Source organism: Chelonia mydas, chromosome 13 (genome assembly GCF_015237465.2).
Source record: "Chelonia mydas isolate rCheMyd1 chromosome 13, rCheMyd1.pri.v2, whole genome shotgun sequence".
Classification (NCBI taxonomy): Eukaryota; Metazoa; Chordata; order Testudines; family Cheloniidae; genus Chelonia; species Chelonia mydas.
Window position 1 is genome coordinate 33,640,976 of NC_051253.2, and position 17,973 is coordinate 33,658,948.

Here is a 17,973-nt window from a genome sequence, read left to right on the forward strand (position 1 = left end):
CTCTACAGACCAAAGTGGATGCTATCCAAAAGTGGCCTGTCCCAAAGTCAAAGAAACAGGTTCAATCCTTCTTAGGTTTGGCCGGTTATTACAGGCCATTTGTACCGCAATACAGCCAAATTGCTGCCCCACTGACAGACCTAACCAAAAAGAAGCAGCCAAATGCCATTCAGTGGACCGAAGAGTGTCAGAAGGCCTTTAACCAGCTTAAAGCGACACTCATGTCTGACCCTGTACTAAGGGCCCCAGACTTTGACAAACCATTCCTAGTAACCACAGATGCGTCCGAGCATGGTGTGGGAGCAGTTTTAACGCAGAAAGGACTAGATCAAGAATTCCACCCTGTAGTGTTTCTCAGCAAAAAACTGTCTGAGAGGGAAAGCAACTGGTCGGTCAGTGAAAAAGAATGTTACGCCATTGTCTACGCCCTGGAAAAGCTACGCCCATATGTTTGGGGATGGCGTTTCCACCTGCAAACCGACCATGCTGCACTACGGTGGCTTCATACCGCCACGGGAAATAACAAAAAACTTATTTGGTGGAGTTTAGCTCTCTGAGATTTTGATTTCAACATCCAACACATCTCACAAGCTTCTAAGAAAGTGGCTGATGCACTCTCCCGTGAAAGTTTCCCGGAATCAACTGGTGAAAATCGTCCTTGAGATGTGGAAAATATTGTTAGTCTTTATGTACTTGGTAGTATATTTAGAGGTGCATGTGTCTTATTAATTCTGTTTTTTCCTAGAGCTCCAGGAAGAAATTGCAGCAAGCGTTTCACCCTAGCTGTGAATTGGCCGGGGGGGGGGGGGGGTGTCATAAATATAAAGGGAAGGGTAAACACCTTTAAAATCCCTCCTGGCCAGAGGAAAAATCCTCTCACCTGTAAAGGGTTAAGAAGCTAGGATAACCTTGCTGGCACCTGACCAAAATGACCAATGAGGAGACAAGATACTTTCAAAAGCTGGGAGGAGGGAGAGAAACAAAGGGTCTGTGTCTGTTGGTATGCTGCTTTTGCCGGAGATAGAACAGGAATGGAGTCTTAGAACTTTTAGTAAGTAATCTAGCTAGGTATGTGTTAGATTATGATTTCTTTAAATGGCTGAGAAAATAAGCTGTGCTGAATAGAATGGATATTCCTGTCTCTGTGTCTTTTTGTAACTTAAGGTTTTGCCTAGAGGGATTCTCTATGTTTTGAATCTAATTACCCTGTAAGGTATTTACCATCTGGATTTTACAGAGGTGATTTTTTTTACTTCTATTAAAATCCTTCTTTTCAGAAACTGAATGTTTTTTTCATTGTTCTTAAGATCCGAGGGTTTGGGTCTGTGGTCACCTATGCAAATTGGTGAGGATTTTTACCAAACCTTCCCCGGGAAGTGGGGTGCAAGGGTTGGGAGGATTTTGGGGGGAAAGACGTTTCCAAACAACGCTTTCCTAATAAAAATAAACCCAGATAAACGTTTGGTGGGGGCAGTGGAAGTGAAAGGGCAAAGGGTAAAATAGTTTGTACTTTGGGGAAGTTTTAACCTAAGCTGGTAAAGTAAGCTTAGGAGATTTTCATGCAGGTCCCCACATCTGTACCCTAGAGTTCAGAGTGGGGAAGAAACCTTGACAGCATGGCAACAGGTTTGGTGATAAACAAGTGTCAGAACCATGGTGGACTCTGCAGTGTAGACACAGGCTTTTCCCCTGCTCATCTGGTCTCTCCCTCCTTTGCTGCTGGGGCCTCCAGAGGTTATTTGTCAGTGTTTCCTCCAGCTCCTCCTCCCCTGCAGACTGTGATCAAGGGCTGAAATGGAGCCCAACTGTCCAGGGAGCCAGGGGTATACAGTCAGTAAACAAAGCCAGTCACAAGAATTCCTCAGAACTGGGAGTAAAAGGAAATAACCTGCCAGGTGGGCTGGGGAGTGGAAAATTGACAGGGTGTGTTCGCCAAGGTGTGGGCTTCAAACAGCTCTGCCGGTGCCACTCACTCCTGGCTTGCCCAGTCCTGAGCTTTCCCCATCCCCAGCTCTGACACTGCCCTAACCCTCCTGAACCTCTGCCCCCTGCTAGCCCAGCCCTTGGTTCGCCCCCCGCCCCCATCTCTCCTGGAAGCCATCAAGTCTGACACTCAGCCTCTTGTTATCTGGGTCTCCCCAGTCCCCACTTGTTGGACAGTGAGAGGATCGTGTTAGCACCTGTGACTGGCTGAGCCCACATATTCCATCTACATTAACATGCCCCTGTGCATGGCAACAGGTTTGGTGATAAACAAGTGTCAGAACCATGGTGGACTCTGCAGTGTAGACACACTGTGTGTGATGCTGCATTTGCCAACCCACATCTCCATGCCTAGTGTGACAGAGCATGGCCAGAGGGCAGCAGGAGAGTGTTTTTTTTTTTTTTTTGAAGCAAAAAAGGTATTTTTATTTGGATAACACACTTACAAAACAAAAACAACAGCATATGCAATGTGTAACACAGCAACCAGTCACAATTGTTTTCTCATTAGCTTCAGGGGAGGGAAGTGTTCAAGCTTGCCTGGGCCCAGGGCGGGGGGCTTTCTTTACTCTCGTGGTCTTCCACCCTTCCGAGCTACCTGGTGGCCCAGAGTGAGGGGGCTTCATTGACTCTCAAGGTCTGCCACCTCCTCCAGTTACCTGGCGCCACGCCCAGTGTCACCAACAATTCCCTCCTTTGAAAGCACCCAACAAGAAGGGCAGGCTGTGGGGTGGACAATCCGGGGCGGGGGGTGTATGTGCACCCACGTGTGAAAGGACCCCTCTAAGGTGGTGGTGTCCGCAGCAGCAATAGCTGGTGCTGGGGTCCCTTACTCTCTCCCTGAGTTAAAGGGTCAAACAAAGGGAACCGGATGGGGACACCGAGCAGAGAACCTCGGACAGCGCCCACCGCTCCTCAAAAGCAACAAGAGAGTCGGTGGACGCCGCCCAGAGGAACTCCTCCCGGATACGTGAATGGACCGAGCATCGGAAAACGGCCCCACAGTCACAGGAAATTCCACTGGCCAGCCTCCTCTCTCTGGTTTTATAGATGGCCATTTTAGCCAGGGCTAGGAGGAGGTTAACTAGGAGATCCCAAGACTTTGTGAGGCCACGGATGGGGAGTGCATAAATAAAAAGGGGAAAAATGCAACCAAAAACGTAATAAAAGATTTGTGAGGAGCCGGAACAGGGGCTGCAGCCTGGCGCACTTCAAATATACGTGTGCCAGGGTTTCCCTCACACCGCAAAAGGGACAAGTATCTGGGATGGGGGTGAACCACGCCAAGTGCATGCCCATGCTCACAGCTCCGTGAAGGAGCCGCCAACTGATGTCCCCGACGGGCCTCAGAAGCAAGGTGGAAATTAGGCTGGCCCACTGGGGCTGCTTACCCTCCAAAGGTGGCAGAAGGTCTCGCCACTTTGTGTTGGGACGGGACACTAGGGTGAGGGCGTGAAGGGTGTGGAGCACGAGCGTGTATAGATGTTTTGTTGGCACGGTTTGGAAACATACCAGCTGCATTTCATGCAGCCGGCTCACAGTAAAGGGGTGAGGGGGTCAATTGGGTCTATGGGGCAGGGGTCCAATTAAAAGGTCCTGCAGGCCTGGGGTAGAGGGTGGGCGGGGCGTGCCCTCGAGCAGGACCCAGTCAAGGTAAGCTCGAGCAGCAGGCGGCAAAATGGCCTTCACCTCCTGAAGTATGCGCCGGGGGGTACGAGGTCTGGACAGCCCCATGCGCCGAGCGAGCGTCAGGGGATCCAGCCAGTCTCCCCGGTTGTAGTCCAGGAGGTCTCCGACTCTCGTGACTTCTGCCAGGATCAAGCTCTGGTGCACCGAGCGGGACTCCACCACCTGCACACGGAGCTGGGGGTTGTGTAGCAGGGGCTCCGTGAGGAGATCTGCCCCCTCAGTGGCCGCCACAGACTTGGTCATTAAAAACAGTTTCCAAGTCCAGAGGAGGTCCTGGTAGAAGACCGGCAGCCCGGAGAGATCTCGCTGAAGACCTTCTGGACAGGGATAAAAAAGCTGCTGGTCATATCGGAGCCCTCGGATGCGGTGCAGGATGGCATGCGCCAGTATGCTCCACGCCGAACTGCCTGCACCATAGAGGAGCCTTTGTAGGGCCTGGAGCCGGAAGACGTGGAACTGAGTGTTCAGACACTTCAGGCCCTGTCCTCCTTCCTTCAGGAGTAGATGAAGAACCCCTACAGGGGTCCAGTGCATTCCTGACCAAAAGAACCCCAGAATCGATGTCTGGAGGTTGGTCAGGAAACCCGGGGCCGGGACCAGGGTGTTGAGCCAGTACCAGAGTATGGACAGGACTAGATGATTAAGCACCAGCGCTCTCCCTCAGATGGAGAGACATTGGAGTAGTCCCGTCCATTTCCGGAGCCGCTCTATCACCCCGCCCTCTAAATTTTCCCAGTTCTCCGGTGGAGAGGGATGCGTGGCAGAAAGGTAAACGCTGAGGTAGAGCAGCGGACCCGCGCTCCACCGGATGGTCTGAAGCACGGGTGGGAGGGAGCTCGTCTGCCGCCAGTCTCCTACCACCAGGCCAGAGCTCTTGACCCAGTTGACCCGGGTGGAGGAGGCTGCCGAATAGATGGCCTGGCAAGCCTCCACCCACGCCAAGTCACTTGGGTCCTGCACCACGAGGAGCACGTCATCGGCGTATGCTGAAAGGACCAGCCGCAGCTCCGGCTCCCGCAGCACCAAACCTGTCAACCTCCTGCGGAGGAGACAGAGGAAGGTCTTGATTGCCAGAGCGTACAGCTGGCCCGAGAGGGGGCACCCCTGCCATACTTCTCGCCCGAAGCTGACCGGTTCGGTCAGGGTCCAGTTGAGCTTCACCAGACTGCGGAAGCGTACAGCACCCGGAGAAAACCCACAAAATGGGGTCCGAAGCCAAACGCCTGCAGAGTGCTCAGGAGGTACCCATGGTCCACCCTATTGAACGCCTTCTCCTGATCTAGGGACTGGAGGGCGAACGACAGACCATCTCTACACCCGAGTTCCAAAAGATCCCGAACCAGAAATAGGTTATCAAAGATACTGAGGTCTGGGACAGTGTAGGTCTGGTCTGGGTGGATCACGTCCGCCAGCACGGACCCTAGCCGCAGCGAGATTGCTTTTGCTATGATTTTGTATCCGTGCTGAGGAGCAAGACGGGACACCAATTTCGTAAATCGCGGAGCTCCCCCTTCTTCGGCAATAAGGCGAGCACAGCTCGCCTGCATGAAAGAGGGAGGACCCCGCACTTCAGAGACTCGGCACAGACGGTGACTAGGTCTGGGCCGAAGACGTCCCAAAACATGCAGTAGAACTCCACGGTCAGCCCGTCCATGCCTGGAGACTTATTAGTGGGCATACAACGGAGGGCTTCCGAGAACTCGGCCAGAGTGAGAGGCAACTCTAGCCGGTCTCGGTCACTCGCGCTGACCGTAGGGAGCACACTGCAAGCGCTAGGGTCGGTTGGATCCGGGGAGAAAAGACTTGCATAGAAGGCTTGGGCCCTCCCGCACATCTCCACCAGCTTTGTGATGGGGGTGCCGTCTTCTGCCAGGAGGCAGGTGACGTGTTTCTTGGCTCCCCTCGTTTTCTCCAGGGCATAGAAGAAGCAGGAGCCACGATCCATCTCCCGAAGGAGGCGGATGCAGGATCGAACAAAGGTGCCCTGGGCCCGATGGTCCTTGAGGGCCCGGAGCTCCTCCCGCTTCTCCCAGCACGCTCCGCAGAGGAGCAGGTCCTCAGGGCTGGCAGCCAGACGCCTCTCCACTTCTAAGACCTCCCATTCCAACTGCTCTATCGCCGCATTTCTCCGCCGGCTGGTGCCCCGGATGTAGTCACGGCAGAAAAGCCGGGCATGCACCTTCCCCAGGTCCCACCATCGCTGCGCCAAGAGAAAGGCACGCCGTTGCCCTCACCAGACCAGCCAGAATTTCCAGAAGGACGTCACAAAGCCCTCATCCTCCAACAGGCTGTTGTTAAAATGCCAATAGGCCGGCCCCGGCCTCTCTGCACAGAGGGAGGCTGTCACGGTGGCTAGGTGATGGTCAGAAAATGGGGCCAGCTGAATGCTGGAGGAGTGGGCTCGTAAGAGATGGAAGCATGATAAATAAATGCGGTCCAACCGGGAGTGGCTCGACCGATGGGCCTCCACCTGGACAAAGGTGAACGTGGAAGTGTCATCTGGGTGGTGGTCACGCCAGATGTCCACTAGGGAGTGATGTTCGACTATCTCCCAGAGGGTGTCCGTGGCGGCCGGGCTCTGCTTGGTCCCCGAGCGGTCCCACTCCTTGAGGGTGGTATTAAAATCCCCTCCCAGGACCAGGCACTCGTGAGAATCTAAGGTGCCGAGGAAGGCGGACGCCTGCTGATAGAATTGTAGCCACTCTGGGCCCGATGTCAGGGCATAGATGTTAACGAGGTTAACCACGAGCCCCTCCATATGGACCCAGAGATGCAGCAGGCGACTCGGCACGGCCTCAGCGACCCCTAGCACCTCAGGCCACAGGTCAGGGGAGAACAGGGTCGCCACTCCAGCCTGTTGAACCGTGGAATGGCTAAAGTAGAACCTGTCCCCCCACTCCAGCCGCCAACTGTCTTCAGTGGTCGGTTCCGTATGGGTCTCCTGCAGGAAAACCACAGAGTACCCTCCTTCCCAAAGGAAGGAGAGCACCTGGGACCTGCGGAGAGCCATCCTACAACCCCGGGTGTTCAATGTTGCAATGGTGAGAGGTGTCATGGGGAGGGCCGGGGGGGATCCTCACTGGCAGGGATGCTCACATCCCCCAGTGGGCCGCGCAACAGTCCTTGACCCATCCCATAGGTGAGTAATTGTTCACGGAAGACGTGGACCCGCCAGTAGACCGCGGCATCCCGCTTCCCCATCCCTTTACCTTCCCCCATGAGGGCCTTTGTGGCCCGGAGGATTTGAGAAAAGTCCCCCCATTACTGGAGAGCAACCTGTACCTTGTTGCGGGAGCCACGGACATCCTCTAAAAACTTCCGCAGCTCTCCTCGCAGCTCATGGGGGGGTGGGGTTACGGTTTCCCGGTTGTTCCCCGGCGGGGCCCTTGGTGCAGCCCCGTGGCCCACTAAAACGGGCAAGCAGGGTGCGGACCCCCGATGGGGTGCCTGATGGGCTGGAGCTTCTAGGCCCGCCTCAAGCCCTGGGGCGACAGGGGGCGGTGGAGGGAAAATGGCAGCCCCTAATGGGTCAGGGCGGGAGAACACAAAGGCCGCTCCCTGGGGGTTATCAGTTGGAAAAGGGAAGGAGACAGCCCCGGGGGCAGCGATAACATTGCAGGAGGTAAACTGGATAGGGGTAGGGACAGGGGCAGAGGCAGAGGCGAGGTTCTGGGTTTCGGGAGGCAAGCAGCTGGATGGTGGCTTCTCCCGATCAGGCTCGAGGGTTAAGGGGGTGGGGAGGGAGCCCTCAGTGATACCGGGCACGGGCTCTATGGTGGATTTAGCAGCCACAGCATCAGGAAGTGGATTCTCTTCTGTAGGGCCCCCACCTGGGAAGGAAGTTGATTGCTCCGCACCAACGGCGGGGTGCCCCTGGCGACTCGTGTCGCAGCCACGTGGCGCTGGCTGTCACCTGAGCAGGCTCAATGGTCGTCAGCAGGGTGCCATCAGTGGCCGGGTTGATGGAGGAGTCCAGGGGCTCCTCGGAGGTGGGAGCAGAAGCAGCAGTTAGGGGGAGGGAGCAAGGGGAAAAGAGGGGTGGAGTGAGGTCGCCCAGATCGAGGTTTGCTGGCAAAAGGTTGTCCTCCCCCTGGGCGACCGGGGGTCAGATCTAGGGCCTCGATCTCCTCGAATATGGAGGAGAGGACACTTTCTGCCGCCCCGGGGTTCTCCCCGCTGGCACCCGCCACGACGGTTGCCTCGGGGTTCACGGCGGCTTCGGATAGTGTCAGGACAGAAGGGGCTTCCTCAAGGGTCTCGGAGGGGAGGGTCTCCCGTGGAGGAGAGACACTACCTTCCGGTGCTGCCACCTCTTTCCCGGCTGACACTGGTGGATGGGACGCACTCTTGGGCAAAGCAGAAGGCTCGGCATCGGTGCCCCCCTTCCTGGTCTTCTGGGGGGCCTCCGCTTTGGGTAGATGAGGCAGAGCTCGAGCCTTCTGCTTGCCTCGCTTCCCCTGGACTAGGGCCCGGCCCTCCATGGCATCATCTGGGGGCTGGTTAGCAAGGGTCGTGTCAGGGGGTAAACGCGATGGCTCAGGGACTTGGCGGGGGAAGGGTGGGGCAGCATAAGGGAGGGAGGATTCTCCCTAGGGCAGGCTCTTTCCCATGCCTGGTGGTATCTCTGCCTCACCGTCCTCGATAGGCCCAGCCAGATTGTCAGCAGCGAGGGCGGGGCTCTCCCGCTCGTCTGGGAATTGTAGGGGAGGTGCCCTTTGGGCCAGTGTGGGAGTAGTGGTGATCCAAAAAGAACGGGGGGCGGGTTCGGGTACCGGCTGGCCAGGGGCGTCGGCAATGACGGAGCCGATGTCCTGCCGGGTCTCGGGGATCCCAGGTGCCCCTCCTTGCTGGGCTAAGGGGCACTCCCTCCGGACATGCCCCAACACCCAGCAGAGGTAGCACCGAGCTTCCCCCGTGGAGAAGTACACCCGGTAATGGGTCCCCTGGTGGGGGACTAGGAAGGACCCCTCAAGCGCCTCTCCGTCACGTGCCGCTGACGGCAGTAGAAGCTGCACTTGCCGGTGGAAGGAAAAGATGTGACGGAGGGTGGGGTCCTTGCAGCCCAACGGGAGAGGGCTGATAACAGAAACAGGTTTCCCCAGGGTGGGAAGGGCGGGTAACAGGGCAGCATTGGGGAGAAAAGGAGGGACAGAGGTCAGGACCAGGTGGACGCCCAGGTCCTCTAGCGGCTCTAGGGGGACAAACACTCCCCCCCCACCGCCAGGCCCCTCTCCACCACTTCCCGGGTGGCAGCCTCCGATGTTAAGAAGAAGACGACCTTCCCGTACATTTTGGAGACTGCCACAATGGCCGAGGGCCCCACCACCCTCGCCAACGCCCGAACGTAGGTCTCCACGTGGGGCGAGGTGGACACCAGGAGGCATCGGACACCGTGCTTCCTTGTCATGGTGGGAAAGGGGCCCTGGCCGCTATTGATGGTGGCGGAGGCGGTGGGCGGGAGAGATGACAAGGTGGCAGGCCCAGGGGCTGCCGCCGCCCAGGCATACATCCTGGGGGCTGAGGGAGAGACACCCGCAGAGCTGGTGGAGGGGGCAGCAGGGAAGGACACCGTGGTCAGTGGCGGGGCCGCAGCAGTGGGGGTGGCCCCTGCCATGGAGGGCCTTGTGGTTTTAGTGGGGACCTTCCCCTTCTTCTTGCCCTGGCCTTTCCCACCGGCTAGGGGGGCTCCCCTAGAGTCTGGGGTGGTGATGGGCATGGCAGCGGCAGAGGTCACCCCGGTGCCCTCCATTGCCGGTGCCCCAGCGGGGGTGGTGGCAGGTGGTTAACAGGAGCTGGGGTCAGGTAAAAAGGGACAAGCTGTGGGATGGACAATTCGGGGGCGGGGGCACATGAACCACCATACACTTGTACAGAGAGTCCTGTTTGGTTGGCTGGTGCTTCTGGCCCACACGGTGGAATCAGGGCGAGCAGCTGAGTCCAGAGGCAGATGTTAAACAGCCAGCAAAGACGGTGGAGGGGGGCAGCGGTGAAGATAGTAGTGTGGGGGTTGGGAGGACACAGATGGATCGGGGGGCAGCTCCGTGCCACACCCCCTGTGTCCCTACAAACACAGTCAGGACAGAGTCAAGGCCTCCCCCCACACGAGAGCACAGTTCGAAAGTTACTCAGTCTTAAGGCCCCCTCCACGGCGATTTGTAGATTCCCCGGGCGGTGTTCCTCCGGTGGACGGCTTTTTCCCTTTCTTTCCGGGCTTTCTTTGCAGCTGTAGCATTCCAGGGATGCCGGAGCAGATGATAAAAGTCTCTCTCAGCCGGATACGGGTCCACAAACAAACAGCAAGCGGCTGGGTCTGGGGGCTGGGTCCCTCCACTCCTCCCCTCTGGGGAGAGGGTCAGCAGGCCCCCTCTCTCTCAGGGGGCCTCAGCTGGAGCGGCAGCAGTGTCCGAGGGGAGGCGGGGCAGGGGGGACCGACAGCCAGCTGGCAGCCGACCAGCACTCAAGCAGCAGCAGAAAAACAAAAAAGAAAAAGGGGGAAGAAGAGGTGAGAGCATCAGGCCCAGTCAGGGGGGAAACTGCAAGCAGGAGCAAAAAGCAAGGAAAGCCCAGGCCAGAGGGCAGCAGGAGAGGGTTAGAAGGGAGCCTTATTCCCTGTAGAGGGAAGAAAGTTTGCTATCGATTAATTAAAGCACCTGAAGCAAGTCCCTGATAAAAAACCCTTGCTTCAATCAGACTAGAGGAGGAGTTGAAGCAGAGTGGATTGGTGCTGGAGCAGAGAGCAGTTTGGAGGGAAGCAGAGGAGAGTTTGGAGAAGTGCTGTGGTGGGCTAAGAAGACCAAGACCCTAAGTAAAGGGACACCTGGTTTGTGCTGAGGGAGGGTAGGAAGCCCCACAAGCTGAAGGGCAGGAGAGAGAAGTAGCCCAGGGGAAGGAACCGCTAGTTCAAGTGGTTTACCACTAACCCTAGGGCCCCTGGGCTGGGACCTGGAGTAGAGGGTGGGCCCGGGTCCCTCCCTCTCCACTCCCCTCCTCTAGGACACTAGTGGGGCAGTTAATACCCCAGTTCAGGGGCAAGAAACAGTGCCCTGAACCCCCCTCCCCCCCAAGAAGAGAAAGCTCGAGACCCATCATAGCACTGCTGGCAATTTGCCGCACTAGGTTGAACCTCTTCATAAAAGGATTAAAATCACACTCTTTGTCGCTGTAGGGCCCGAGACACAGCCAGGTAAAGACCCCAGTGGATTTCATTGGGTTGCCAAGGCAGTCAGTGAGGCCTAAAAGAGAGGGACCTGGGCCGGGATCAGGCCTTCACCTGTCCCACCCACTGCTGCACCCACAAGGAAATGCCTTTTCCAGGGGATCCCTTGGTGTGAGGGGGCTACTCTGCAGGGCTGGCAGGAACGGACATTGAGCTGACCATGGTCTGGGGCTGTGCCGCTGTGTTTGCCCAGGGGTGAGCTCCCTAAGGGGACAAGATGAAGAGCCTTTTTTGGAGACGGAAATGCTCAGGAAGCTGCAGAGCACCCCCGGGAGACCTGTCCCTGCTCAGATATTAAGGCTGGTTTGAGGGGAATGGATCACTCCAGAGGGGCCCAGGTAAGCTCCTCAGCCCAGCCCCTCACCCCCTGGTTCTGGCCTATCAGACAGGGGTGCTGGGCTCAGGGCTTGTTTTGTAAACCAGGGCTCATGACTTTGATTCCCACTGGGCTATGGGGTTCAGCGCTCAAGGGGTTCGTCTGTCTGCCCGGATGGGCTGGGGACACGCAATGACCATAGACTGGAGGGTGAAACCTTCTCATCTGAATCAGGCAGTTCTCACTGAGCCCAACTGACCTGCAGAGCATATCAGCACAGTCATCTCCCTGTGACTCGCACAGCGAAAGGTGTGTCCCCCCCACACACCATGTAGTGAATGGAAACAGTTCTCAGAGTCAGACATTAGGGCGCCCAAGTGGAGCTGTGTGTGGGGACGGGGGAGCCCTGGGTAACAGGGGTTTGAGGGTCAGGACAGAGGTCTATCTGCAGAGTTGTTCAGGGGAGGGAATCAAAGGCTGGGCTAGCAAGGGAATGGGGGGCCATGAGTGAGGGGCACCAGCAGAGCTAGGAGATCCCAGGGCTGGGATAGCAGGGCAAGTGGGATTGGATTGAGTGGCACCAGCAGGGCTGTTTGAAGCCCACACCTTGGCCAACACACCTGTTGTTTCTTTACTCTGCAGACCATCTGGCAGGTTATTTCCATTTACTCCCAGTCCTTAGGAACTTCTCATGACTGGCTTTGTTTGCCGAACGTCCCCTCCCATATCTCACTGGCCACCTGCTCAGCCCAGCTCCAGCGCTGAAACTTGCAGAGCTCAGGGGGGTGTTTTTTCACACCTCTGAGCGAGAAAGTTGCAGCACTGTAAGGTGCCAGTGTAGACATGCCCTTAGGAAGGAAAGATCAAAAGCACAACTGCAAAATGGGATATAACTAGCGAGGTGGTGGCATAGCTGAAAAGGATCTGGGGTTATTGTGGATCACAAATCGAATGAGTCAGTAAAGTGATGCAGCCATGAGAAAGGCTAATATCTTCTGGGGTGGATTACCAGGAGTGTTCGATATAAGACATGGGAGGTCGTTGTCTGAGGTCCCTTCCAACCTGATATTCTATGATTCTACCTGGTTGACCCAGCTTAGCCCTTTCCAGCTCTAAGCGCTTCAGCTCTGTCTCCACCTCTAAGTGGTTCACCTCCATTTGTGCCTCCAAGTGCTTTGGCTCTCTCCTCTCCTCCCCTCCACGCGCTTCTCCTCTGCTTCCAAGTGCTTTGCCTCTGCTTCCGACTCCAAGCATTTCACCTCCACTTCCGCCTCCCAGCGCTTCATCTCTAGGAAGAAATTCCTTTCTTCCTGTCAAGGTTCCTTCCCCACTCTGAACTCTAGGGTACAGATGTGGGGACCTGCATGAAAGCCTCCTAAGCTTACTTTTACCAGCTTAAGTTAAAAGTTCCCCAAGGACACAAACTATTTTACCCTTTGCCCTTCCACATCCACCAAACGTTTATCTGGGTTTATTTTTATTAGGAAAGCGTTGTAAGGAAACGTCTTTCCCCCAAAATCCTCCCAACCCTTGCACCCCACTTCCTTGGGAAGGTTTGGTAAAAATCCTCACCAATTTGCATAGGTGACCACAGACCCAAACCCTTGGATCTTAAGAACAATGAAAAAGCATTCAGTTTCTGAGAAGAAGGATTTTAATAGAAGTAAAAAGAATCACCTCTGTAAAATCAGGATGGTAAATAGGGTAGGGTAAACAGGGTAAATAGGGTAAACAGGGTAATCAGATTCAAAACATAGAGAATCCATCTAGGCAAAATCTTAAGTTACAAAAAGACACACAGACAGGAATAGTCATTCTATTCAGCACAACTTATTTTCTCAGCCATTTAAATAAATCAATCTAACGCATATCTAGCTAGATTACTTACTAAGTTCTAAGATTCCATTCCTGTTCTGTCCCTGGCAAAAGCATCACACAGACAGACCCTTTGTTCTTCTCCCTCCTCCCAGCTTTTGAAAGTAACTTGTCTCCTCATTGGTCATTTTGGTCAGGTGCAAGCGAGGTTATCCTATCTTCTTAACCCTTTACAGGTGAAAGGATTTTTCCTCTGGCCAGGAGGGATTTTAAAGGTGTTTACCTTTCCCTTTATATTTATGACACTTCCGTAGTTAGAACTCTGTCTGGGTTAAGGGCATCCCTCCATCTTGGCACCTGGATCTTGGGTTGGGGAGGGCTGACCATTCCCTCCAGGGAAATCTCCAGTCCCCCATTCCCTTTCTGCATTTCTGTCATGAGGCTGGATGTCTGAGCTTGATCTGGGTCTGTCTTCTCCATGGCTTGCCACTTTGGGAAGACTGGTTGCTCTAGGGTTTCGGTGCCTGACCGCAACCTCACGCACAGGCTCCCATACTCTAGCCTAGCTATTTCGTTGCCACGAAGCTAGAAAAAAAAATAAACTGCTTGTTGGACTCCCTGTCTTTGCAGGCTGAACCCTTTGTGTGGCTGTTCCCCCTCAGTCAGAAAAGAAAAGAAAAAAAAGACACCCCCCCCCCCGGCTTTACAGGTTGCCAAAAGGAAAAATGCGTCCCTTTAAAATCCTGAGGTCTGTGCCTCTGGTTCAAAACCGCTCTGCCACTATGTCAAGGCTGATTCCCCACTCTGGCACTTCGAGTGCAGAAGGTGGGGGCCTGCAAGGATTCTAAAAATTAATACTGGCAACTCCAGACTTGTATTAAACTCCTAAGGTTATAGCTTTTCTTTGACCTTGGATTGGTAGGTCACCACCCAAGTACAGAACCCCTTTGAGAGCCCAGGAAGGCGCACTTGAGAATTCCTTCCTGTGGGGTACCCTCAAGTCTTTTCACCATGCCCCCTCTGGGGAAGAGCTGAGAAAGGAAAAAAAAAAGAAAAAAAAAGGGAAAATCAGCTGTTGCCACCAGCTAATTAAACAACTTGTGCACAAACCTCTTAAGACACAAAAATTCTATTCTGTTCTTTAAAAAAGGTACATTTTATTTTTTTAAAAAGGAAAGAAAATACATCTGGGAACTCAGCTATTGCTAGATTTTAAAAGAGCAACTACAAGGATTAGCACCAAGAATAGCTTTCTATAGGTCTATCTTAAAGGTTACAAACCAAAAGCACCTGAGGTTAGCATAGAGGAATCTACAAGCCATCAAGAAATAAAAGGAAAAAACCTAATCGCGTCTTCCTAGACATTTCCTAATCTACTTACATATCTGGGGTTTAAATGAGTAGTTTCTAGGTATGATACTGATGATTTTTTCATACCTGACTCAAGCTTTTCACAGCATAGATGTGCCCTGTCTGCCTCTCCCCAAGAGAACAACAGACAGACAGACCAAAGGGGAGTCTTTTTTCAATTTTAAAAAGTTCTAGCCTTCCCATTGGCTCTTTTGGCCAGATGTCCACTCACTTCCTTTTACCTATGCATAGCAGTGAGACTTTTTAACCCTTTACGGGTAGAGCAGTTAGAGAACAGCTACTAAGAGGGATTTTATAGCTACTGGCTGGCTGGCTGGGTGTCCATAAAAGGGAGCTCCCCTCCTCACCTTCATTTATCACAACACTAGTTACCCACAGTTCTATGTTCAACACTACTTGAGAAACTTGAATTTACACAATATATTCCTTAGAGCTGTTTTCACCTCCTTGTTTTTCAGGCTGTAGATGATGGGGTTTAGCATGGGAGTCAAGATGCTGTACTGGATGGAGACCATTTCATCCAGAACTACAGAGGAGACTGAGCTGGGCTTTGTGTACTGGATAAAAGCTCCCAGGTACAACAAACCAACCACAATCATGTGGGAGCTGCAGGTGGAGAAGGTTTTTTGCTTGCCCTGCACAGAAGACATCCTCAGGATGGTGGAGATGATGTGAATGTAGGAGATCAGGGTGAGGAGGAAGGAGATTGCTCCAAGCATCACAGCAGAAGTGAGAAGCACCACTTGATTGGTGAAGGTATCTGTGCAGGACAGTTGTAATAGGGGAGGGAGCTCACAGCTGAAATGGCGGATTTCATTGGGCCCACAGAAATGCAACTTGAAGGTGAAAACTGTGTTAAGCAGGGCATATAAAAACCCGATGGTCCATGCCCCACTCACCAGCTGAACACAGATCCCTTTGCTCAGCATCTCTGTGTAATGTAATGGGTCACAGATGGCAGCGTAGCGATCATAAGCCATTGCTGAAAGAATGAAAACTTCTGTACCGGCTAAGAGGTTAAAGAAGAACATCTGGGTAATGCAGCCATTGACTGAAATAATGTTGTGCTCTGCTAGGAAGTTTATCAGCATTGTAGGCACTGTGATGGAGGAATAGCAGATATCGACAAAGGATAAATGGAAGAGGAAGAAGTACATCGGGGTGTGAAGGTGAGAATCAGCTCTTATCACTAGCATGGTCAGTATGTTCCCAACCAGAGTAACCAGGTAAATAACTAAAAACACCAGGAAGAGGAAAATCTGCACCTGTGGGTCACTGGAAAGTCCCAGAAGAATAAATTCAGTCACTTTGGTTTGATTTTCCATTGGCATTTATTTAGGAAATCTGATCTGGGAGACCAGAAAAAAATGAAATTAACACTTCTCATAAAAGTAAATTGAAACAGCATGTGGAGATCCTCAGACCAGTAGCATGCCTGTAAAGAGAGCCCTATTCCTGCATATAAAAGGTGTGTTTTAAACAGAGTAAATTGAGAGAGAGAGAGAGAGAGAGAGAGAGAGAGAGGGACACTGCATGGAATTTGTGTGTTTTAAATTGACAAAATGGGCTGGATTCACAAAAGGACTTGGGCACCTAAGTGCCACTTTCGATGCCTAAATTCCAGCATCAGGTCCCACTGGTATTCACAAATACCCTGCTCAGGTGTGACTAAGGGACAGTCTGCTGTGGGCCTCCCTCAGGCTCTCCTGTTGACCCTGTTCGGCTGTGGATACATGATAAAAGAGGCAGTGCAGCAGGGTTCCTGGATCCTTGGACTTCTGCATCTGGGATGAGGGTTCTAACCACAAGGCTATGAAGGCATTCCCACACTCTCTCTTCAGTCTAGTCTTATGACTTCAACAGAGCTACAGACGAGTTAGGGCAGCATGGGGTCTGGAAGATTGACTCCAATGGAGCTATGGCCAATTTGTAATAGCTGGGCATCTGGCCAAATCTATAAAAATAATCTCTTTCTCTATTACATTTTGTCAGTTGTTCTAGATAATTTTGTCGAACACACTATTTAATATCTGTAGTGTATGATTGGAGTCATATCTATTAAAATCATCAGGATTTTTCAATAAGAAGTGAATGGGACCAGCAAACATTCTCTCCGCACTGTGACAAACTTGAAAAGAAGGGCCTGATAGAAAATTAATGGGACTGTTGTTCCTAAGTCATTTAAACTCTGACTCAGTGGGACTTTTGACTCATTGTTCTGCATGTCTGAATATCAGGCTTTACATATAGAAGAGCATCTATCCTGCCCCCATGGACATAAGTGGTTATTTTGACATTAGTTTTCATTGGGAATGGGAATGAGGCCAATGCTCTCTCCAATGTCCCATTTATTTCTCTCCCCATATGACCTTAGAGAGAAAATAACCATTCCTTCATTATCAACTCATAAGACAAATACCTAAGCACAGAGATTGACTTTATACTAGAACCTGAATGTAAGCCCAGGTAGATTCTGTGTGAAGGGGAAATGTCACAATCTAGAGAAGTAAATAGCTGGCCCCCGCAAAGATCTTTACTGGGACCATTGCTCTTCAACATAGATATAAATGACTTGGAAAAAAGGTTAAATCGTACAAAACTTTTGCATATGACACAAAATTTCTCAAGATAGTTAAGCCCAAACAAACTGAGAAGAGTTACAAGGGGATCTCACAAAACTGGGTAACTGGGTGACAAATGGCAGATGAAATTCAGTGTTGATAAATGCAATGCATATTGGAAAACATGATCCTATCCATACATAAAAAAAATGAAGAGGTATAAACTAGCTGTTATCCCTTAAGAAGAGAGATTTTGGAGTCCATTGTGGATAGTTCTCTAAAAACATCTGCTCAATGTGCAGTGGAAATCAAAAAACTAACAGACTATTGGGGACCATTAAGAAAGGGATAGATAATAAGACAGCAAATATCAGAATGCCACTATATAAATGCATGGTATGTCCACACCTTGAATACTGTGTGCAGTTGTAGTTGGCCCACCTCCAAAAAGATATTAAAATAGAAGGGCAACAAAAATGATCAAGGGTATGGAACAGCTTCCATATGAGGAGAGATTAAAATGACTGTTGACTTGGAAAAAGGCGACTCAGGGGGAACATAGTAGAGATCTACAAAATCATGAATGATGTAGAAAAAGTGAATAAGGGAATGTTATTTACCCTTTCACATACCATACAAACCAGGGGTCACCTACTGAAATTAATAGGCAGCAGGTTTTAAACCAACATAAGGAAATGCTTTTTCACATAATACACAATCAACTTTTGGAACTCATTACCAGGGGATGTTGGGAAGGCCAAAAGTATAACTGGGTTCAAAAAACAATTAGATAAATCCGTGGAGGACAGGTCCTTCAATGGCTATTAGCCAAGATGCTCAGGGACATAACCCCATGCTCTGTGTGTCCCTAAGCTGCTGACTGCTAGAAGCTGGAATTGGACTACAGGGGGTGATGGATCACTCAATAAATTGCAATGTTCTGTTGACTCCCTCTGAAGCATCTGTCGTGAACCACTACTGGAAGACAGGATACTGAACTAGGTGGATTATTGGTCTGAAAA

At 52.2% G+C, this 17,973-nt stretch overlaps 1 protein-coding gene across 1 annotated transcript; it reads right to left on the reverse strand.

The window, feature by feature from the left end:
- Positions 1 to 14,782: 14,782 nt before the first annotated feature.
- LOC114020565 (olfactory receptor 5V1-like) lies at positions 14,783 to 15,721 on the reverse strand. Its single transcript, XM_027827032.2, has one exon. It carries the CDS (start codon positions 15,719 to 15,721, stop codon positions 14,783 to 14,785), a length of 939 nt encoding a protein of 312 aa, XP_027682833.2.
- Between the last annotated feature and the right edge of the window lie 2,252 nt (positions 15,722 to 17,973).

Bases quoted from the DNA above. Each gene is read 5' to 3' on its own strand.
- LOC114020565 (XM_027827032.2), bottom strand. From the start codon at position 15,721: ATGCCAATGGAAAATCAAACCAAAGTGACTGAATTTATTCTTCTGGGA.